Raw genomic sequence first — 25,502 nt, forward strand, 5'->3', positions numbered from 1 at the left:
TATTTATTTTCCAAGCTATAGCACACAATATGTTACATACAGCAGGTTTTCAAAGGACCAAAGAGTTTGGTCTGCTTCATGTTTTAATTTTTGCCATGGAAAAAATATTGCGATACTGGTATCACCCCGGCCCTAGTAAAAACATAGGTGACAGGCCAGGAGATGTAAGATTTGGGTCTGGGATCCGAGATGACCAGTAACACAACACTGGTGCTAGTATTCCTAGAGGGTCTGGGGGGTCTCTGTACAGAGAGCCACACTGAGGTAAAGCCACTCCAGTGAATGCCAGACCCAGTGAAGTACCCAAAAGCCAAAAGACAGACAATGCCAATCATTTTTGGTGTATTATTGGTGTATTTATCATTAAGACGTCTTATACGCAAAGAGACCTCACAAACTTTTACAGATGCACCATTAAGAGCATCCTGTCGGGCTGTATCACCGCCTGGTATGGCAACTGCACCGCCCGCAACCGCAGGGCTCTCCAGAGGGTGGTGCGGTCTGCCCAACGCGTCACCGAGGGCACACTGCCTGCCCTCCAGGACACCTACAGCAACCAATGTCACAGGAAGGTCAAAAAAGATCATCAAGGACCAACCACCGAGACACGGCCTGTTCACCCCGCTATCATCCAGAAGGCAAGGTCAGTACAGGTGCATCAAAGCTGGGACCGAGAGAATGAAAAACAGCTTTTATCTTAAGGCCATCAGACTGTTAAATAGTCATCACTAGCCGGCCTCCACCCAGTACCCTGCCCTGAACTTAGTCACTGTCACTAGCCAGCTACCACCCGGTTACTCAACCCTGCACCTTAGAGGCTGCTGCTCTATGTACATAGACATGGAATCACTGGTCACTTTAATCATGTTTACATAATGTTTTACTCATTTCATATGTATATACTGTATTCTTGTCAATGCCATCCTATTCAACTATTGCTATACATCCTACATATTCTTCTAATATACTACATATTATATCCACATACTGTCCATAATGTCTATACATCCCATCACATACAGTGGGGAAAAAAAGTATTTAGTCAGCCACCAATTGTGCAAGTTCTCCCACTTAAAAAGATGAGAGAGGCCTGTAATATTCATCATAGGTACACGTCAACTATGACAGACAAATTGAGAATTTTTTTTCCAGAAAATCACATTGTAGGATTTTCTATGAATTTATTTGCAAATTATGGTGGAAAATAAGTATTTGGTCACCTACAAACAAGCAAGATTTCTGGCTCTCACAGACCTGTAACTTCTTCTTTAAGAGGCTCCTCTGTCCTCCACTCGTTACCTGTATTAATGGCACCTGTTTGAACTTGTTATCAGTATAAAAGACACCTGTCCACAACCTCAAACAGTCACACTCCAAACTCCAATGTGGCCAAGACCAAAGAGCTGTCAAAGGACACCAGAAACAAAATTGTAGACCTGCACCAGGCTGGGAAGACTGAATCTGCAATAGGTAAGCAGCTTGGTTTGAAGAAATCAACTGTGGGAGCAATTATTAGGAAATGGAAGACATACAAGACCACTGATAATCTCCCTCGATCTGGGGCTCCACGCAAGATCTCACCCCGTGGGGTCAAAATGATCACAAGAACGGTGAGCAAAAATCCCAGAACCACACGGGGGGACCTAGTGAATGACCTGCAGAGAGCTGGGACAAAAGTAACAAAGCCTACCATCAGTAACACACTATGCCGCCAGGGACTCAAATCCTGCAGTGCCAGACGTGTCCCCCTGCTTAAGCCAGTACATGTCCAGGCCCGTCTGAAGTTTGCTAGAGTGCATTTGGATGATCCAGAAGAGGATTGGGAGAATGTCATATGGTCAGATGAAACCAAAATATAACTTTTTGGTAAAAACTCAACTCGTCGTGTTTGGAGGACAAAGAATGCTGAGTTGCATCCAAAGAACACCATACCTACTGTGAAGCATGGGGGTGGAAACATCATGCTTTGGGGCTGTTTTTCTGCAAAGGTACCAGGACGACTGATCCGTGTAAAGGAAAGAATGAATGGGGCCATGTATCGTGAGATTTTGAGTGAAAACCTCCTTCCATCAGGAAGGGCATTGAAGATGAAACGTGGCTGGGTCTTTCAGCATGACAATGATCCCAAACACACCGCCCGGGCAACGAAGGAGTGGCTTCGTAAGAAGCATTTCAAGGTCCTGGAGTGGCCTAGCCAGTCTCCAGATCTCAACCCCATAGAAAATCTTTGGAGGGAGTTGAAAGTCCGTGTTGCCCAGCGACAGCCCCAAAACATCACTGCTCTAGAGGAGATCTGCATGGAGGAATGGGCCAAAATACCAGCAACAGTGTGTGAAAACCTTGTGAAGACTTACAGAAAACGTTTGACCTGTGTCCTTGCCAACAAAGGGTATATAACAAAGTATTGAGAAACTTTTGTTATTGACCAAATACTTATTTTCCACCATAATTTGCAAAAAAATTCATTAAAAATCCTACAATTGAAAAAAAAAAAAAAATCCTGGATTTTCTTTTCTCATTTTGTCTGTCATAGTTGACGTGTACCTATGATGAACATTACAGGCCTCTCTCATCTTTTTAAGTGGGAGAACTTGCACAATTGGTGGCTGACTAAATACTTTTTTTCCCCACTGTACATACATACAAAAAAATCCAGAAAAACGCATGTCAAAAATGTTATACATTGATTTGCATTTTAATGAGGGAAATAAGTATTTGACCCCCTCTCATTCAGAAAGATTTCTGGCTCCCAGGTGTCTTTTATACAGGTAACGAGCTGATATTAGGAGCACACTCTTAAAGGGAGTGCTCCTAATCTCAGCTTGTTACCTGTATAAAAGACACCTGTCCACAGAAGCAATCAATCAATCAGATTCCAAACTCTCCACCATGGCCAAGACCAAAGAGCTCTCCAAGGATGTCAGGGACAAGATTGTAGACCTACACAAGGCTGGAATGGGCTACAAGACCATCGCCAAGCAGCTTGGTGAGAAGGTGACAACAGTTGGTGCGATTATTCGCAAATGGAAGAAACACAAAAGAACTGTAAATCTCCCTCGGCCTGGGGCTCCACGCAAGATCTCACCTCGTGTAGTGGCAATGATCATGAGAACGGTGAGGAATCAGCCCAGAACTACACGGGAGGATCTTGTCAATGATCTCAAGGCAGCTGGGACCATAGTCACCAAGAAAACAATTGGTAACACACTACGCCGTGAAGGACTGAAATCCTGCAGCGCCCGCAAGGTCCCCCTGCTCAAGACATCACATATACAGGCCCGTCTGAAGTTTGCCAATGAACATCTAAATGATTCAGAGGAGAACTGGGTGAAAGTGTTGTGGTCAGATGAGACCAAAATTGAGCTCTTTGGCATCAACTCAACTTGCCTTGTTTGGAGGAGGAGGAATGCTGCCTATGACCCCAATAACACCATCCCCACCATCAAACATGGAGGTGGAAACATTATGCTTTGGGAGTGTTTTTCTGCTAAGGGGACAGGACAACTTCACTGCATCAAAGGGACGATGGACGGGGCCATGTACCGTCAAATCTTGGGTGAGAACCTCCTTCCCTCAGCCAGTGCATTGAAAATGGGTCGTGGATGGTTATTCCAGCATGACAATGACCCAAAACACACGGCCAAGGCAACAAATGAGTGGCTCAAGAAGAAGCACATTAAGGTCCTGGAGTGGCCTAGCCAGTCTCCAGACCTTAATCCCATAGAAAATCTGTGGAGGAAGCTGAAGGTTCGAGTTGCCAAACGTCAGCCTCGAAACCTTAATGACTTGGAGAAGATCTGCAAAGAGGAGTGGGACAAAATCCCTCCTGAGATGTGTGCAAACCTGGTGGCCAACTACAAGAAACGTCTGACCTCTGTGATTGCCAACAAGGGTTTTGCCACCAAGTACTAAGTCATGTTTTGCAGAGGGGTCAAATACTTCTTTCCCTCATTAAAATGCAAATCAATTTATAACATTTCTGACATGCTTTTTCTGGATTTTTTTGTTGTTATTCTGTCTCTCACTGTTCAAATAAACCTACCATTAAAATTCAAAATCAGCAGGGGATCAAATACTTTTTTTCCTCACTGTACGTACATACATACATACATACATATTTATACTCCGGACTCCGACATTGCTCGTCCTAATATTTCTATATTTCTTAATTCCATTCTTTTACTTTTAGATTTGTGTGTATTGTTAGATATTACTGCACTGTTGGAGCTAGAAATACAAGCATTTTGCTACACCCGCAATAACATCTGCTAAATATGTGTGACCAATACAATTTGATTTGATTGATTTGATACAACCACTGAATTGAGTTGTATTTCGACAGCAGAACAAAAACTGTCATGATGATGTGTTTTGCAGGCAGTCAGCTATAAGCCTAGTCGTAGAACAATGCATTTGTATATAGCCGCCAGACACCATATCACTATCTCCTGGTAGGATCTCCTGGAATCCTTTCATGTAGGGCCAGAGACCATATCACTATCTCCTGGTAGGATCTCCTGGAATCCTTTCATGTAGTGCCAGAGACAGTATCACTGTATGTCCTGGTAGGATCTCCAGGAATCTGTCCATGTGGGGCCAGACACCATATCACTATACATTTACATTTTAGTCATTTAGCAGACGCTCTTATCCAGAGCTACACGGGACTACTATCACTATCTCCTGGTAGGATCTCCTGGAATCCTTCCATGTATGGCCAGACACCGTCCCGTGTAGCTCAGTTGGTAGAGCATGGCGCTTGCAACGCCAGGGTTGTGGGTTCGATTCCCACGGGGTGCCAGTATGAAAAATGTATGCACTCACTAACTGTAAATCGCTCTGGATAAGAGCGTCTGCTAAATGACTAAAATGTAAATGTAAAATATCACTATCTCCTGGTAGGAACTCCTGGAATCCTTCCATGTAGGGCCAGGCACCATATCACTATCTCCTGGTAGGAACTCCTGGAATCCTTCCATGTAGGGCCAGGCACCATATCACTATCTCCTGGTAGGAACTGCTGGAATCCTTCCATGTAGGGCCAGGCACCATATCACTATCTCCTGGTAGGATCTCCTGGAATCCTTCCATGTAGGGCCAGGCACCATATCACTATCTCCTGGTAGGATCTCCTGGAATCATTCCATGTAGGGCCAGGCACCATATCACTATCTCCTGGTAGGATCTCCTGGAATCCTTCCATGTAGGGCCAGGCACCATATCACTATCTCCTGGTTGGATCTCCTGGAATCCTTCCATGTAGGGCCAGGCACCATATCACTATCTCCTGGTAGGATCTCCTGGAATCCTTCCATGTAGGGCCAGGCACCATATCACTATCTCCTGGTAGGATCTCCTGGAATCCTTCCATGTAGGGCCAGGCACCATATCACTATCTCCTGGTAGGATCTCCTGGAATCCTTTCATGTAGGCCAGGCACCATATCACTATCTCCTGGTTGGATCTCCTGGAATCCTTTCATGTAGGGCCAGAGACCATATCACTATCTCCTGGTAGGATCTCCTAGAATCTTTCTATAAAGGGCCAGAGACCCTGTAAACTAGGGATTAGATGTGTGACAAAGAGGCTTTGTGGAGGAGTGGGCCTAGGAGCACCTTACTGTGTCCTTTCCTTACAGTATATAGTAGTATATAATGTACCTTACTGTATCCTTGCCTTACAGTATATAGTAGTATATAATGTACCTTACTGTATCCTTGCCTTACAGTATATAGTAGTATATGATGTACCTTACTGTATCCTTGCCTTACAGTATATGATGTACCTTACTGTATCCTTCTACAGTATATAGTAGCATATGATGTACCTTACTGTATCCTTGCCTTACAGTATATAGTAGTATGATGTACCTTACTGTATCATTGCCTTACAGTATATAGTAGTATATGATGTACCTTACTGTATCCTTCTACAGTATATAGTAGCATATGATGTACCTTACTGTATCCTTCTACAGTATATAGTAGCATATGATGTACCTTACTGTATCCTTCTACAGTATATAGCAGTCTATGCTGAGCTGGGGAATATAGATCCATGCTATGCTTCAGTGCACATGGCTGAATCTTATTAGCCGCTTTATAGTCCTTGTTTGACTCGGGTTTGATTGCATTCATTCTATCCCCACCGGACAGGTTTTAGCTGCACGCGCACACATAGTATTCTAGCATAACAAAACAGGGATTCTAAAGGGAAGATCTTTCAGATGGAGAAGCATGGCAGAGACCAAAAGAAGGATCATAATGCTACAGCTCTCTGTTAGCTCCTAATGCTACATCTCTCTGTTAACTCCTAATACTACATCTCTCTGTTAGCTCCTAATGCTACATCTCTCTGTTAGCTCCTAATGCTACATCTCTCTGTTAGCTCCTAATGCTACATCTCTCTGTTAACTCCTAATACTACATATCTCTGTTAGCTCCTAATGCTACATCTCTCTGTTAGCTCCTAATGCTACATCTCTCTGTTAGCTCCTAATGCTACATCTCTCTGTTAGCTCCTAATGCTACATCTCTCTGTTAGCTACTAATGCTACATCTCTCTGTTAGCTCCTAATGCTGCATCTCTCTGTTAGCTCACAATGCTACATCTCTCTGTTAGCTCCTAATGCTACATCTCTCTGTTAGCTCCTAATGCTGCATCTCTCGGTTTATTGGCAGACTAAATAGCCTTGGTTTCTCAAATGACTGCCTCACCTGGTTCACCAACTACTTCTCAGATAGAGTTCAATGTGTCAAATCGGAGGGCCTGTTGTCTGGACCTATGGCAGTCTCTATGGGGGTGCCACAGGGTTCAATTCTTGGGCCGACTCTTTTCTCTGTGTATATCAATGATGTCGCTCTTGCTGCTGGTGACTCTCAGATCCACCTCTACGCAGACGACACCATTTTGTATACATCTGGCCCTTCATTGGACACTGTGTTAACAAACCTCCAAACGAGCTTCAATGCCATACAACACTCCTTCAGTAGCCTCCACCTGCTCTTAAACACTAGTAAAACTAAATGTATGCTCTTCAATCGAACGCTGCTGGCACCCGCCCACCCGACTAGAATCACTACTCTCGACGGGTCTGACCTAGAGTATGTGGACAACTACAAATATCTAGGTGTCTGGTTAGACTGTAAACTCTCTTTCCAGACTCACATTAAGAATCTCCAATCCAAAGTTAAATCTAGAATCGGCGTCCTATTTCGCAACAAAGCCTCCTTCACTCATGCTGCCAAACATGCCCTCGTAAAACTGACTATCCTACCGATCCTTGACTTCGGCGATGTAATTTACAAAATAGCCTCCAGCACTCTACTCAGCAAATTGGATGTAGTCTATCACAGTGCCATCCGTTTTGTCTCCAAAGCCCCATATAATACCCACCACTGTGACCTGTACGCTCTTGTTGGCTGGTCCTCACTACATGTTCGTCGTCAAACCCACTGGCTCCAGGCCATCTATAAATCACTGCTAGGCAAATCCCCGCCTTATCTTAGCTCATTGGTCACCATAGCAGCACCCACCCGTAGTCTGCAATGTATATCTCACTGGTCATCCCCAAAGCCAACACCTCCTTTGGCTGCCATTCCTTCCAGTTCTCTGCTGCCAATGACTGGAACGAATTGCAAAAATCTCTGAAGCTGGAGACTCTTATCTCCCTCACTAACTTTAAGCATCAGTTGTCAGAGCACCTTACCGATCACTGCACCTGTACACAGCCCATCTGAAATTAGCCCACCCAACTACCTCATCCCTATATTGTTATTTATTTTGCTCTTTTGCACCCCAGTATCTCTATTTGCACATATTATCTTGCACATCTATCATTCCAGTGTTAATACTAATTGTAATTATTTTGCACTATAGCCTATTTATTGCCTTACCTCCATAACTTGCTACATTTGCACACACTGTATATATATTTTCTGTTGTATTTTTTGACTTTATGTTTTGTTTACCCCATATGTAACTCTGTGTTGTTGTTTTTATCACACTGCTTTGCTTTATCTTGGCAAGGTCGCAGTTGTAAATGAGAACTTGTTCTCAACTGGCTTACCTGGTTAAATAAAGGTGAAATAAAATAAAATAAATAAATAGTTCCTACTGCTGCATCTCTATGTTATGTCCTAATGCTACATCTCTCTGTTAGCTCCTAATGCTACATCTCCACCGCTAAAGCTGCATCTCTCCATTAGCCCCAAATGCTAACAGCTGCTTAGCTACAGAGACACTACCATCTCAATACGACTTGGCCGTACTTGCCTTCCGCCGTCGTGGCGACATAAGGATAACGCCAACCAAGGTCAATTGGAGACAAACGTCCTTACCAGTGAACTGAAACCACTCTATATATATATAGTCTCCCCACCAGCCGTGCTTTCCCAGCCTACAGACATCCAGGGCGAGCCCAGGCCCAGAGACCCCGAGATCGTCCATCCGGTTCTCCTGATCTCCAACTGATCCTGCAAAAATACTCTGAGCTCCTCAGGCACAGCCTTCCATTAGTGGATGGCCAGGCAGGAAGTAGGAAAGGGCTGCGATTGGTTCAGACGGGTGTCCCCATCCATGTTAACCCCGGTTGACAGGGCGTAATCCCTGAGGCTGAGCCTAAATCCGGGTTGGCCCCACCTGCTCCCTCCCTCTCTCCCTCATTCCTACACTCCCTCCCTCCATCTCTCCCGCTGTCCGTCTACCTGGCCAGGGTGAGCGAGGAGATAGAGAAAGTTAAAGACAGAGTGTCTGGAAAGCAGATGTGTATTGCCATGAGAGTCAACATGCTGGGTCTGGGTCTATTTTAGCATAACAGTTCCATGGCAGGGAGAAAGGCCTTGCTTGGTAGGCTGTCCATGTGCAGGCAGGGACTGAGGCAGATCCCTTATCTGCAGAGGGAATCTAGCCTCATGCAATATCATACAATGTGTTTTGGGCATTATTACTGTCTATAGCCTATCTAAACTTTGATTATCCAGGTTTGTACTATTCCGAATAAATATCAGTTTTGTGTAGGATCAATTAACATAATTATTTGGTTATATCCAACTAATGAGGTCATAAAATATTTTTATAATAGCCAGACTAGTAATGATTAGGACCAGAGCATGCAAATTGGGGGACAAATAACCGGTCAAGAGAAGCTGAAATGGAATGCATCATTTACAATCTTGATCCACACAACACTGTTTGGGGCCAATACAGCATCATTTCCCTCACAATATAAAGAGGCTACTTGAGAGAGTGCAGGTTACCATGGAAACCTGGCCCAGGGCTAAAGAGTTCCAATGATTTAAGAGTTTAACCTATCTGAACCATATACTTCTCATAGATAATGTTTATTTTGGAACTAGGACAGGCATTCACATCCCCTCTTTCAAGTAGGTAGGAACACTTGGCAGAATCTAAAGCGGGGAGGGACTTTTTGGCCTTTAAAGCCACAATCTGGAGTTCATCTTTCAGCCTGACGGCAGCCCCGCCAGGGACCGACAGTCCACGAGCATAGCATAATAGTTTAAACTTACTTTGAAGCTATAGACTACATCGCTTGTTTCCAAAGACAACAAAATTAAACACATAAACAATGGAGTATTGGTACCTTTTAATGCAGGGTTATGATAGGAGAAGACAGCTTTCTGAATCTCAAAAGGCATTTCTAAGTTATATTCTTCAAGAATCATTGGGTATCATCAGTTGAAATGGCCATTGAACATCAGGAAATATTCCAAATTGTGAGACCTTAAGAAGAACACTATGTCTAGATCCCCTACTGATAGACTGATGCCTCTGAATCACAATAGGAGAGAGATAATAGACGCGTCCCATTTAGTGCACTACTTTGGACCAGGGCCATGTGGCACTAACTAGAAAATAGGGTGCCATTTGGGATGCATCCAATGTGCTGTCATGATAAATGGAGGGTATAGTGACGTTGGACCAACAACAGACTGGTAAATGTCACGATGGCCTTCACACGTGTTCACAGCCTGTCTGGGTTCACACTGAATAAAGGATACAGATCACCGGGATTGTTGCCTCCCAGCCTTTCATCCTTATTGGATTCTCTGCCCTTTGGGACGGCATTACCTGTGAAGCGCCGCCTACATTCTTCTACTCAGAAGAGCAAACCAGCAACAACCACAACTGAGAAACTGACACTAGGAAAATAACACTGGATGTATTGGCTTACCAGACTACATCACAGAGCTGTATAGAGGCCTAGGTACTAGCAATATAAATGCAACCATCTCCCCCTCATATGCTCCCGAGTGGCGCAGCGGTCTAAGGCACTGCATCTCAGTGCTTGAGGCGTCACTACAGACCCCCTGGTTCGATTCCAGGCTGTAACACAACCGGCCGTGATTGGGAGTCCCATAGGGCGGCGCACAATTGGCCCAGCGTCATCCGGGTTTGGCCGGTGTAGGCCGTCATTGTAAATAAGAATTTGTTTTTAACTGACTTGCCTAGTTAAATAAAGGTAAAATAAAAAATAAAATAAATACTCAAAGCAGTTTTTAAAACTTTTATTATGGTTCTATACCAGAATTATTTCATTTTGTGCAACTACTGGTTACCCAGTTGTATAAATCCCCCCAATCGCACCGCTCAGGTCTCTTTTGAGAGAAGTGTAGCTTGTTCTGATAGAATGCAGACACATTTGATTTGAAGGTGCTCTAGAATAAATAGAGACTTTATTTTTTCCTTTTAGCTTCTGCTCCCCCTGGTGGTAGATAATGGAACATCCCAGAAGGAAAGTACAGTAGGAGGAACCATTTTGGACATTTGGAGGGTAAAAACCTTCCCAGACCCCCTTAAAAAACACACCCACGCCTTGTCATGTACTAGCCTCAATACATTTTTTTTTTTTTTTTAAACATCAGATCATTTTGCTTAGAGCATTGGCAACCTCTGGGCTTACCATGTTATCTGCTTCAACCCTGTTGGTTGCATGGTGCCTAGCAGAGCTCACCAACCTCCAGAGGACACTGTGGTTCAGGAACATCAGCTCACTGAGGATAGCCCTCAACTCAATGGACAGAACAAAGATGCCCCCAAGCGCTGATCTAAGATCAGATTCATTTTACTACTTCAATATTGAGGTTACTACGGAGGATAAGAGATAACTGACCCTGGGTCTGTGCTTAGAGGGAGGTCTTACCATGGGTGTAGCTGAGCCCGGGGCTGAGGGAAGAGGGGCTGGCAAGGTGATCTCTGCTGGGCGTGTGGAGGCTCCCATCCTTCTCCTTCTCCTTCTCCCTCTCCCTCTCCTTCTCCTTCTCCCTCTCCTTCTCCTCCCTCTTTTCTCGTTCCTTCCCCTGGCTTCGCTGGCTCATCCTCCCTGGGGTCAATATGATGGAGTCATCACTGGGAATTAAGACAGCTGGAGGAGAGAAAGAGAGAGAGATAGAGAGAGAAAGAGAGAGAGAGGGAGAGAAAGAGAGAAGATGAGAGAGAGGGGGAGAGATTAATTTCCATCTGCTGACCAACAGGCTGAGCAGCAGAGGTTCTCCTCCCTCACTTGTGATGATAAAAGATAATGATTACACGGTGCCCTCTAGTGGCACGGTTGTAAAGACTCCATCTAACACAAAGTAGGGTGAAGTTGCCCCTAGAGTTGCATTTTTCCCACTAATGGTTAAGGTTAGGATTGGGGGAGGGGAAGCTGATCCTAGATCTGTACCAAGCGGAAACTTCACCCTAGAGCGTCATAACATATTAAAGCAGAGAATAGCTCAGTATAGTAAAAATACTTATTAACTCTATGGCTAAGGGTTAAGTAGGTTTGGTTTAGTGTACGTGAAGTACACACAGCATATTCAATGAATAACATCCTAGGTAGAGAACACACTGTGCCTAGTAGCGCTCTTAAAGGGACAATCCACTCAGAAACTATCTAGTAGCGCTCTTAACGGGAAAATCCACTCAGAAACCATCTACAGTGGGGAAAAAAAGTATTTAGTCAGCCACCAATTGTGCAAGTTCTCCCACTTAAAAAGATGAGAGAGGCCTGTAATTTTCATCATAGGTACACGTCAACTATGACAGACAAATTGAGAAAAAAATTCCAGAAAATCACATTGTAGGATTTTTTATGAATTTATTTGCAAATTATGGTGGAAAATAAGTATTTGATCACCTACCAACCAGTAAGAATTCCGGCTCTCACAGACCTGTTAGTTTTTCTTTAAGAAGCCCTCCTGTTCTCCACTCATTACCTGTATTAACTGCACCTGTTTGAACTCGTTACCTGTATAAAAGACCTGTCCACACACTCAATCAAACAGACTCCAGCCTCTCCACAATGGCCAAGACCAGAGAGCTGTGTAAGGACATCAGGGATAAAATTGTAGACCTGCACAAGGGTGGGATGGGCTACAGGACAATAGGCAAGCAGCTTGGTGAGAAGGCAACAACTGTTGGCGCAATTATTAGAAAATGGAAGAAGTTCAAGATGACGGTCAATCACCCTCCGTCTGGGGCTCCATGCAAGATCTCACCTCGTGGGGCACCAATGATCATGAGGAAGGTGAGGGATCAGCCCAGAACTACACTGCAGGACCTGGTCAATGACCTGAAGAGAGCTGGGACCACAGTCTCAAAGAAAACCATTAGTAACACACTACGCCATCATGGATTAAAATCCTGCAGCGCACGTGGCCTAGCCAAGTGGCCTAGCCAGTCTCCAGACCTGAACCCAATAGAAAATCTTTGGAGGGAGCTGAAAGTCCGTATTGCCCAGCGACAGCCCCGAAACCTGAAGGATCTGGAGAAGGTCTGTATGGAGGAGTGGGCCAAAATCCCTGCTGCAGTGTGTGCAAACCTGGTCAGGTCCTACAGGAAACGTATGATCTCTGTAATTGCAAACAAAGGTTTCTGTACCAAATATTAAGTTCTGCTTTTCTGATGTATCAAATACTTATGTCATGCAATAAAATGCAAATTAATTACTTAAAAATCATACAATGTCATTTTCTGGATTTATTTCTGGAGATTCCGTCTCTCACAGTTGAAGTGTACATATGATAAAAATTACAGACCTCTACATGCTTTGTAAGTAGGAAAACCTGCAAAATCGGCAGTGTATCAAATACTTGTTCTCCCCACTGTACAAGACCACTGATAATCTCCCTCGATCTGGGGCTCCACGCAAGATCTCACGCCGTGGGGTCAAAATGATCACAAGAACGGTGAGCAAAAATCCCAGAACCACACGGGGGGACCTAGTGAATGACCTGCAGAGAGCTGGGACCAAAGTAACAAAGCCTACCATCAGTAACACACTACGCCGCCAGGGACTCAAATCCTGCAGTGCCAGACGTGTCCCCCTGCTTAAGCCAGTACATGTCCAGGCCCGTCTGAAGTTTGCTAGAGTGCATTTGGATGATCCAGAAGAGGATTGGGAGAAGGTCAGATGAAACCAAAATATAACTTTTTGGTAAAAACTCAACTCGTCGTGTTTGGAGGACAAAGAATGCTGAGTTGCATTCAAAGAACACCATACCTACTGTGAAGCATGGGGGTAGAAACATCATGCTTTGGGGCTGTTTTTCTGCAAAGGGACCAGGACGACTGATCCGTGTAAAGGAAAGAAAGAATGGGACCATGTATCGTGAGATTTTGAGTGAAAACCTCCTTCCATCAGCAAGGGCATTGAAGATGAAACGTGGCTGGGTCTTTCAGCATGACAATGATCCCAAACACACCGCCCGGGCAACGAAGGAGTGGCTTCGTAAGAAGCATTTCAAGGTCCTGGAGTGGCCTAGCCAGTCTCCAGATCTCAACCCCATAGAAAATCTTTGGAGGGAGTTGAAAGTCCGTGTTGCCCAGCGACAGCCCCAAAACATCACTGCTCTAGAGGAGATCTGCATGGAGGAATGGGCCAAAATACCAGCAACAGTGTGTGAAAACCTTGTGAAGACTTACAGAAAACGTTTGACCTGTGTCATTGCCAACAAAGGGTATATAACAAAGTGTTGAGAAACTTTTGTTATTGACCAAATACTTATTTTCCACCATAATTTGCAAATAAATTCATAAAAAATCCTACAATGTGATTTTCTGGAGAAAAAAAATCTAATTTTGTCTGTCATAGTTGACGTGTACCTATGATGAAAATTACAGGCCTCTCTCATCTTTTTAAGTGGGAGAACTTGCACAATTGGTGACTGACTAAATACTTTTTTCCCCCACTGTAGTAGCGCTCTTAACGGGAAAATCCACTCAGAAACTATTGTTTGGTATTTTTTTCATTATTCCACTGTTGATGCAATTCCAAAATGTTTTGCATGTCAGCAGTCAAGTTTTCATTATATTGGACTTTCAAGAAGCAAAGTGTCACTGGCCACATCACCATGACGATGTAAAATGCCCATGTGACCATCATCCCTTTGACCTAGGGTTCAGACAGAACAGTGTCAGATTATTAAAATGCACACAGACTGACTTTAACATCTGACTAAGTCTTCTGCATAGCAGCAGGAAGCAGGGGGGCTAGGGTGCTATAGCACCCCCTGAAAAAAGAGAGAGAGTGCACACTAGACAGTGAATAGTAGAGGAACAATAGTGTACACTAGACAGTGAATAGTAGAGGAGACATAGTGTACACTAGACAGTGAATAGTAGAGGAGAGATAGTGTACACTAGACAGTGTATAGTAGGGGAGAGATAGTGAACACTAGACAGTGTATAGTAGGAGACAGGAGAGAGGGGAGGTATCATGGCAAGGAAACAAAACCTGTTCTCTCTCTCTCTCCATTCAGCTGTGTTGTCTGTTCTCTCTCTCTCCATTCAGCTGTGTTGTCTGTTGTCTGTTCTCTCTCTCTCTCTCTCTCTCTCTCTCTCTCTCTCTCTATCTCTCTCTCTCTCTCTCTCTCCATTCAGCTGTGTTGTCTGTTCTCTCTCTCTCTCTCTCTCTCTCTCTCTCTCTCTCTCTCCATTCAGCTGTGTTGTCTGTTGTCTGTTCTCTCTCTCTCTCTCTCTCTCTCTCTCCATTCAGCTGTGTTGTCTGTTCTCTCTCTCTCTCTCTCTCTCTCTCTCTCCATTCAGCTGTGTTGTCTGTTGTCTGTTCTCTCTCTCTCTCTCTCTCTCTCTCTCTCTCTCTCTCTCTCTCTCTCTCTCCATTCAGCTGTGTTGTCTGTTCTCTCTCTCTCTCCATTCAGCTGTTGTCTGTTCTCTCTCTCTCTCTCTCTCTCTCTCTCTCTCTCTCTCTCTCTCAATTCAGCTGTGTTGTCTGTTCTCTCTCTCTCTCTCTCTCTCCATTCAGCTGTGTTGTCTGTTGTCTCTCTCTCTCATTTCTTGAGGAAAACCGTCCTAATCTTGGAAACATACAGCATTATGATGTGACCCAGAGTCATGTGTTTATTTTCCAAGCTAAAGAACACCATATTTGACATAAAGCAAGTTCATAGAGTTTAGTCTGTTTAGTGTTGTATTTTCTGCCTCTGTAATTACTAGAAGTGAGTGATATCCCCAGTGCCAATGGGTCCTCTATAATGGGGACTCCATGCCCAGCCCTGCCAAAACGGGTCACCTTTAAAAGCCATCAAGCTATGCCAGTCCTGCAGTATGGCATAGAGAGGCAGGTTGCATCCCAAATGGTACCCTATTCCCTACTTAGTGCACTACTTTTGACCAGGGCCATAGGGCTATGGTCAAACATAGTGCGCTATGTAGGGAATAGAGTGCCATACAGGACACAGCCGTAGGCCTAGATAGAGAACTCAACAACTGCAAGTGACATTGGAAATATTGTGGCTCACCAAAACAGAGTACTGTACAACAGTCAACGCCATCACTAGGAAACTCAACGCCATCACTAGGAAACTCAACGCCATCACTAGGAAACTCAACGCCATTACTAGGAAACTCAACGCCATTACTAGGAAACTCAACTCCATCCCTAGGAAACTCAATGCCATCCCTAGGAAACTCAATGCCATCCCTAGGAAACTCAATGCCATCCCTAGGAAACTCAATGCCATCCCTAGGAAACTCAATGCCATCACTAGGAAACAACGCCATCCCTAGGAAACTCAACGCCATCACTAGGAAACTCAACGCCATCACTAGGAAACTCAATGCCATCACTAGGAAACTCAACGCCATCACTAGGAAACTCAACGCCATCACTAGGAAACTCAACGCCATCACTAGGAAACTCAACACCATCACTAGGAAACTCAACACCATCACTAGGAAACTCAATGCCATACAGGACACAGCAGTAGGCCTAGATAGTGAACTCAACAACTGCAAGTGACATTTCAGTGAGTCAGTGAGTAGCTATTGGAAATATTGTTGCTCATCAAAACAGTGCACTGTAGAACCATACCAAAGCTACTGTGAAACTAGATCAGCGCTGTTCAGCCATTCATGTGATGTACAATTTCATAGAGTTACAGACAACTTTCACCCACTCCAAACTTTAGGCCTACCCAGAGAAATAATTTCCTATAACTTGGAATGCATAACATTCATTTAAAGTTAAACACAAACAGGTCACATCTGGCTACTGTAACACGACCTATAAATGTATCCCTGTCCTATTGAGGTGTTGAGTTGGAGGACGTTAGCCTGTTACCCCCTGGGAGCCCTCTCACCCCTCCTCTACTGCCTCCTCACCCCTTCCTGTCCCTTCCAAAGGTCAGTGGCTTACCTGATGTGGTGGGGTGCTCTCTGATCTCTACATGGAGCTGGTACGGGGAAGGGTTGGGACAGGCAGCGAGAGATGGGGGAAGAGAGAGAGAGAGATGTGGGGGGGGGGGGGGTGAGAGAAAGAGAGAGAGAGAAAGAGAGAGAAAGAAAGCGAAAGAGAGAGAGATAGAGAGAGAGAGAGAGGAGGAGGGGTAGGGGTCCATCCAGGCAGTCAAGTGGTCAAGGTGATGTTGGTTGGTAGAAAGGTGGAGTTTGTGTGCAGCAGTGGTGGTGGTGAAGGACACGGCAGCAGAAACCACAGAGGATGATGAAAAACAAGAAGACAAAATACAAAAAAGGAGAACAGGCGTTAGTAAAATAATAACGATCACAACACCATACTGACAACACCATACTGACAACAGACCACAACACCATACTGACAACACCACACTGACAACAGACCACAACACCATACTGACAACACCAAACTGACAACAGACCACAACACCATACTGACAACACCACACTGACAACAGACCACTACACTGACAACACCATACTGACAACAGACCACAACACCATACTGACAACAGACCACAACAGCATACTGACAACAGACCACAACACCACACTGACAACAGACCACAACACCACACTGACAACAGACCACCACACTGACAACACCATACTGACAACAGACCACAACACCATACTGACAACAGACCACAACAGCATACTGACAACAGACCACAACACCACACTGACAACAGACCACAACACCACACTGACAACAGACCACAACACCACACTGACAACAGACCACAACACCACACTGACAACACAACACTGACAACAGACCACAACACCATACTGACAACACCACACTGACAACAGACCACAACACCACACTGACAACAGACCACAACACCATACTGACAACACCACACTGACAACAGACCACAACACCATACTGACAACAGACCACAACGCCACACTGACAACAGACCACAACACCACGCTGACAACACCACTGACAACAGACCACAACACCACACTGACAACAGACCACAACAGCATACTGACAACAGCACGGTGACTGAATGGAGGAGGAGGCGGCTAAGGTCACCAGAAGAGATGGTGTAACATAACACCCAATGACAAATCAACACACACACACACACACACACACACACACACACCAGTTGTGCCGACCACAATCTACACACACCGGGAGTAGCCTGGATTAGCAGAGATTACAGGAGTACCAGGGATGAAGAGGGATCATCCAGAGACAACAAACAGCACTGGGTGGGTGGGTGGGTTGGGCGTGTCTCCCGCTAAGCACCAATTGGTCCCCATCCCCGCCCGTCAAGAGAAAAAAATAGCAACCGGTGCTTTCCACTGGCTCTGGCCTCAGCGAGAGGCCACAGCTGTGCTGTAACAGGTTGAGCGTACGTACACAGAGGTTGCGTCCCAAATGGTATCCTATTACCTTTATAGTGCACTATGTTTTACCAGGACCCATACAAGGAGAGCTGATTAGAGAAGGGGTGGGTCAGCGTTTGATTAATAAAGCTTTAGAGGCAAGCGGCCTTAGATTCGTTTTTTTTTTTTTTATCAAAGCTGACTGAGGGGTGAATGCATTGTCTCCAACTATCTGCAGCTCAATATGTTGTGCTACATTGTCAGTCAGTCCCATCAACTACCTGTTTAGTGATAAAGCACAACAAGGCCAGCTAAGGGGACTCAACAGAGAATCAGAGTTCAAAGGGCGTCTTGTGGTTGATGATACAGTTAGAGAGAGGAGTGATGGATGATACAGTTAGAGAGAGGAGTGATGGATGATACAGTTAGAGAGAGGAGTGATGGATGATACAGTTAGAGAGAGGAGTGATGGATGATACAGTTAGAGAGAGGAGTGATGGATGATACAGTTAGAGAGAGTTGTGATGATGATACAGTTAGAGAGAGGAGTGATGGATGATACAGTTAGAGAGAGTTGTGATGGATGATACAGTTAGAGAGAGGAGTGATGGATGATACAGTTAGAGAGAGTTGTGATGGATGATACAGTTAGAGAGAGGAGTGATGGATGATACAGTTAGAGAGAGTTGTGATGGATGATACAGTTAGAGGGGTGACGGATGGATCACAGATACACATCTGCATGCCTTGGCACCTTGTCAAACACTTCCTCTGACCTGTTTTCCAGTTCAAAAAGCCTTTAATTACTTGGTGAAAAACCCCCAGAGATTTCTCAATATAGACTATCAAAGGAATTGGGGAACATCATGACCCAGGTCATGTTCATTAGGCACAAAACGTATTAAAACTGTCTGAAACTGAGGTTAAATGGGTAGTACGATTTGAACTTGTCCAATAAGTAATTTTTCATTTGAGTTTTCTGTTGCAAAACGTTTTGCAACTGTGTTCCCTAATGAACACCACCATAACTTCCGTTCTAATCGGACATGAAATAAGACATTAGAATCTCTCTGAACAGACCACATCGGACACCGATCCATACTAAACAGGTGCAGAACTTTATCAATTGAAACACTTCCCATTCCAACAACACTGAATGCAAGGCTGTGTCCTGAGAGAACAGACAACACAGCTGAATGGAGAGAGAGAGAGAACAGACAACACAGCTAAATAGAGAGAGAGAGAGAGAGAGAGAGAGAGAGAGAGAGAGAGAGAGAGAACAGACAACACAGCTGAATGGAGAGAGAGAGAAAACAGACAACACAGCTGAATGGAGAGAGAGAACAGACAACATAGCTGAATGGAGAGAGAGAACAGACAACACAGCTAAATAGAGAGAGAGTTTTGAGTTTTTATAAAATCTTTATTTTATACTCAAGTGTTAACATAAATAATGGCACACTGCCTTTTCAGAAATGAAACAACAAATGTCATTCCTAAATAGAAATGAAAATAAAAATAAAAATAAATTAAATAAAAATACAAGAAAACATATACATTCAACTCATTTCATCAACAAAAAATAGTTTCCCCTCCTCCACAAAACAAACCGCTCCTTCGTAGGCCCACTTCTCCTCAAACAATGGGAGATCTTTTACAGCCGAAAAGAACTCAAAATCCACTTTTATTCTCGCTTTCACTAATCCTTTAAAAACACATCTTACATCCTGCCCATATCCCGTTTCTACCTTATGTTTCCTACTCAGAAAAATTGACATCTTAGCTTGTCCCAAAATAACATTTAACAGTTTACATTTTATTTTCTGTTGCTTACTATATTGAAACCCCAAAATAAAAACAGTGTTATTGAAAATCTCCCCTACAGCTTTAAACAAAGACTCCAGCATTTCCAAGAGAGGTTTTATCCTCTCACACTCCATAAAACAGTGAAAAATTGTTTCTCTAATATTACAAAAAGGACATCCATCTCCAACATCTGAGTTAATAACAGATACAAAAGCATTAACTGCAATGATGCCATGCAAAACCCTCCATTGCATATCCCCAGTACCCTTTTGTAACGGTGGCTTGTACAGTGCTCTCCATGCTGGCTTTACCTTGTCATCAATGCCCAATTTTACCCTCCATGGAGTGTCTTTTCTATTTTTCAATTTATCTTTATTCAACACCTTGACACACCCCCTATATAAGTCTTTCCCATTCACCTCATCCAAACCCACCTCTTCCAACCTTCTCAAATCCAGTAATAACGCCTTTCTTTCTGACTCTGGGATATTGGGTGTAATCCCTAGTCTTGGAAATGAGACGTTTTCATCTTTTACCTTCTTCTTGTGACTATTCAGCATATCCCACTCTTCTGCTGACAAGAGCCTTCCTGCAGCTTCCCAGCAATTGTCCGACAATCCTTTCCGACCTCACCCCCAAATGTTCAGCCACCAGTCTTCCATCCATTAAGGCGGGCCCAGCCATGGCCATTAACTGTTTTAAGGTGATGATTTTGCCCTTCACCAGAATCTTGGAGAAATGTGGAACAGCTGCAGTTGTGCAATCCAGTCTTGCCCCATACACCTGAGGTTCCTCTAACAGCCAATGCACTGACTCCGCTGAAGTTCGTCTGGACACCTTCATTATGCTCCAAACACTAAGAAGGCCTCTGTAAAACAGAGGTACTCCCTCCCTAGAAATCTGGCTACTATCAACCAAAAATAAAGCCTTCTTTAAACCTAATCCCCCAACCTGCTGTAATACAAGACATGCCACCCCTCTCCAAACCACATTTTTCGGTCCATAAAGCAACCTTTGAATAAACTGAAACCAGAAAGCAGCAGCCCTACTAGCAAGATGTACAAGGCATTGTCCCCCCTCCTCTTTTGACAAATACAAAACACTTTGTGGAACCCAATGATATTTATCCCAAAAGAAATCCACAATAATTGCCTGTATCTTAGCCAGAAGGCCAGATGGTGGCTCTAAAACTGACAACCGATGCCACAGTGCAGAGGCAATCACATTAACTATAATAGTGCGCCCCCTATATGACATACGAGATAACAACCAACGCCATCTCCTCATCCTCCCTTCCACCATTTCAATCACCCCAATCCAATTTTTTTCCATGGTCCCCTCATCTCCTAGGTACACTCCAAGATACTTAAAACCTCCCTTACACCATTCCAGCCCCCCTGGCAAAGCCATGATCCCTCCAGACCATTCTCCAATCTGTAAAGCACAACTTTTTTTCCCAATTTACCTTTGCAGAAGATATTCCCCTAAAACGATCAACCATTAGACTCAAACTATCCACTTCCGCTTGATTTTTCACTAAAACAACTACATCATCAGCATAGGCTGAGAGACGAATAGGAGGAATATCCTCTGAAAGGTACACCACCCCTTCAATGCGACTTCTAATGCTATTTAGTAGTGGCTCTATAGCAATGGCATATAACATTCCCGACAAAGAACATCCCTGCCTAATACCTCTACACACTTTAAAAGGAGCACTCAAAAACCACCGTTAACTTTCAATACACTTTCAATGTCACCATATATCACCTTTTATCATGGCAATAAAACCAGAGCTGAACCCAAACGCCTCAAAAGTGTGCCATAAGTATTGATGTTCAACTCAGTCAAATGCCTTTTCCTGATCAATTGAAATTAGACCAGCATCCAACCCAATAGCCCTAGAGACGTCCAAAAAATCACGAATCAGAGAAATGTTATCCCCTATCTGCCTGCCAGGAACACAGTAGGACTGGTCCGTATGTATGATTTTCCCCATCACCTCCCTCAGCCTGTTGGACAAAGCCTTTGACAGGATCTTATAATCAGTGCACAATAAAGCCACCGGCCTCCAGTTCTTCACCTCCCTAGGGTCACCCTTTTTGGGCAGTAGGGTGAGGACAGCCCTTCTGCAGCTTATTGGTAGTAACCCTCCGGTTAAACTATAATTAACTACTGCTAGCCAATCCTCTCCCAACATAGCCCAAAAAGACTTTAAAAAGTTCACGGGAAGCCAATCAATGCCTGGTGCCCTTCCATTTTTACATGCCTTTTAATGCAGTGTATAGCTCCTGCAAAAACAATGGTTGCTCTAGCTCAACCTGAGCTTCTGCAGCCACCTGTGGGAGCCCATCAAGGAACTGCTGTGTCACTGTTTTATCCTCTTTGTACTCACACTTGTAGAGCTCAGCATAGAACTCTACTGCCCTCGTTCTAATTTCACTAGGGCTAGTGAGCTCCTGTCCAACAGCTGATTTGAGACAATGAATAATTCTTCTTTGTCCATTCTTTTTCTCTAAACCAAAGAAAAGTTTGGATGAGGCATCCATTTCAGAAATTCCCTGAAACTTACTTCTCACCAATGCCCCCTGTGCTCTGACACCCAGCAGGTCTGCCAATGCAGCTTTTTTCCTCTTGAGGGCCTGAGTATGGCCTCGATCTCCTGTGGTCTCAACCAACGTCATGAGTTCCACTATTTCAGTCTCTAGGGCTTTCATTGATCTGGTGATATCGTTGGTGACATTCCTCGTGTATTGATTACAGAATTGTTGAATCTGGATTTTCCCTATATCTCACCACTGTTGAAGGGATACAAAACTGGCCTTTTGAGACCTCCACCTCTCCCAGAAAAAACTAAAACATTTCCTGAAGTGAGCATCACTCAATAAAGTTATATTAAAATGCCAGAATGCGCTTTTGGGTTTTACATCGTCAATGAACACCACCTCTGTTATTAAACAATGATCAGAAAATCCCACTAGGGTTATCACACTTGATTTACAGACCTGAGATTGATGCTCAAAACAATAAAACCTATCTAACCTGGCCATAGAGATGGTGTTCTCTCTCACATGCACCCAGGTGTACTGTCTCTTGCCTCCATGTTGACTCCGCCAAATATCACACAGTTCATGTGTTACAATGAGGCGTTTAAAAAAAGTCCTTGAGGCTATATGAGGTTGTTTGTGATTTCTATCTAAATCACTGACTGTGCAGTTAAAATCCCCAGCAATAAATACATAATCTTCATTATTACATTTCTCAATGGTATTTGATAATGTCTCTAAAAAACATACCCTCTCAACTGCCACCACTGGGGCATATACATTTATCAGACACATAGTGATGTTTTTATACCTTGCTCTAACTTTTAATAACCTCCCCTCAACTACCTCTTCAACCTCATATGACAAAGGCAAAAACCCTTTTGAGAACAAGATGGCCACACCCCCACTTTTTGAGTTTTTATGACTACACACCACTGTCCCCCCCCCCACTCCTGTTGCCACATAACTTCATTTTCCAAATTACTATGCGTTTCTTGTAGAAAATGTATGTCACTTCCCTTTCCCCTAATTAACTCATACACTATGGCTCTTTTTTTAACGTCTCTTACCTCATTTACGTTTAAAGAAGAATTCTTAAAACTGCTCATGGATGGGGAAAAAATACAGAGGAAGACACAGAAACCACATCTCTTTACAGAGTTAAGGCTGCGACTGAACTCATTCATTTTCTTTAGAATTTCCATCACTTATCACTCTCTTGACCACTTTCTTGAGTCTAGCAATTTCAGGGCTTGTCAAACCTCCCCCTGTTATTTTTGACATCAGAAACGTTGCTGATTCAATAAACAATTCACTTTCAGGGGAAAAATCTGTTACATTATAATTCTGCATATATTTCTTCCCTTTTGTCAACTTCAGAAATTGACGTACCTTCTCAATCCCATACCTCCCTTCCACCCCATTTATCTCACTATTTTGTTGTGACGCATCAGATGACTCACTCTCGCTATACTCCCCAGAAGAAAACTCCACCATCTCTGCAACCTGTTTATCTTCAACTGATTTATCAATCTCTACCTTCCTCTTGGAATTAGACCCTTCACCACCCCTTACATTCTTCCTCTTACTCCTCGGTACTTTGAAAACAGCTAATTCCTTTTCCATTATTTCAATCTCCTCTTGACCTCCAATTTCATTTTCCAGCACCACCTCAGCGACGGCAGTCGCAATCTCACCGACTTTTTCCCCTCCTTCTTTGTTCTGATCTACCACAATTGCCCCCATATCCACACTGCCTTCCTCTCCTACTTTTCCAACCACACCTGCCCACCTTCTCCCTTCCCCTGCACCCTTGGCATGTTCATCCCTTCCGGTGGTGCATTAGCTGCACCAGCACTAGAGCTGCTACCAGACTCTGCGCGCTCGTTCTCGGGACAATTACGTACCAAATGCCCCTCTCTTCCACAGCCAAAGCATTTCATTGATTCAGTAGAAGCGTAGAAGACATAATCAAATCCATCAATCTTAAAACTGAATGCTAAATTCAGTTCATCAATGTCCTTTTTTTAAATCATATGCACTTGTCTCCTATGAGACACGACATGTTTCAGCAATGAAGATTTGCATCCAAAAAGAACCTTCTTTATTGTAGATACAATTTGACCATGACGAGATAACTCTCGCTTTATCTCTAACAAATGGTGGCACGTTAGAATGTATAACTTTCTTCGCCGGATTCATAAGCGGAAATACCGGCGTCTGTGTCTCCTGCAACACAACACCACTCTCAACTATCTTATTCACCTTTTCAATGGAATCTAAAAATATCACTACAGCGCTATTCATCCTTGAGGCTGATTTGATGCTATCATACCCAATGATAGCACCCACTGCCAAGCTTCATTCTTCCTCTGAACACCCGGCCGCAGGAGGAATCTTTACTCCATGCCGCCGACTAAGTTTTTCCAAACTCCAAACTTCCGCGAGTGTCCATTGCAACCAGCCCCACCCGCTGGTTGTGCCCTCGCGAAAAACAACCTCACCGATCCCACCACCCCTATACGTGCTTAGTGATAGTTAGACAAGATAACCTTAAAACAACTAAACTAATCTATATATATATCTATATATATATATAGATATACATATACACACCAAAACCCAATAGAGTGAAAAGAATTCCAGTCGCTCTCACAATCACTCATGCTTCACGACTCACTCCCAGCATGCACTCCGACGAGAGAGAGAGAGAACAGACAACACAGCTGAATGGAGAGAGAGAGAGAACAGACAACACAGCTGAATGGAGAGAGAGAGAGAACAGACAACACAGCTGAATGGAGAGAGAGGCAACAGACAACACAGCTGAATGGAGAGAGAGAGCGAGAGAACAGACAACACAGCTGAATGGATAGAGAGAGAGAGAACAGACAACACATCTGAATGGAGAGAGAGAGAGAGAGAACAGACAACACAGCTGAATGGAGAGAGAGCGAGAGAGAGAGAGAACAGACAACACAGCTGAATGGAGAGAGATACAGAACAGACAACACAGCTGAATGGAGAGAGAGAGATAGAAAACAGACAATACAGCTGAATGGAGAGCGATATAGAGAACAGACAACA

General features: G+C 43.9%; 1 protein-coding gene across 3 annotated transcripts in view; it reads right to left on the reverse strand.

Annotated features, from left to right (window-relative positions):
- The window catches only part of LOC311130158 (oxysterol-binding protein-related protein 8-like), a 176,240-nt gene that overhangs the window by 70,904 nt on the left and 79,834 nt on the right, over window positions 1-25,502 (reverse strand). For all 3 annotated transcript variants that reach the window (XM_084162852.1, XM_084162851.1, XM_084162850.1), the window contains exons 4-5: window positions 16,658-16,694; window positions 11,162-11,383 (exon numbers count right to left, since the gene is read on the reverse strand). In XM_084162852.1, the coding sequence (XP_084018978.1) occupies window positions 11,162-11,383; window positions 16,658-16,694 (259 nt within the window). The remainder of the gene's footprint in view (window positions 1-11,161; window positions 11,384-16,657; window positions 16,695-25,502) is intronic.

The sequence above is a fragment of the Coregonus lavaretus genome, assembly GCF_964263955.1.
Source record: "Coregonus lavaretus genome assembly, chromosome: 5".
Taxonomy (NCBI): domain Eukaryota; kingdom Metazoa; phylum Chordata; class Actinopteri; order Salmoniformes; family Salmonidae; genus Coregonus; species Coregonus lavaretus.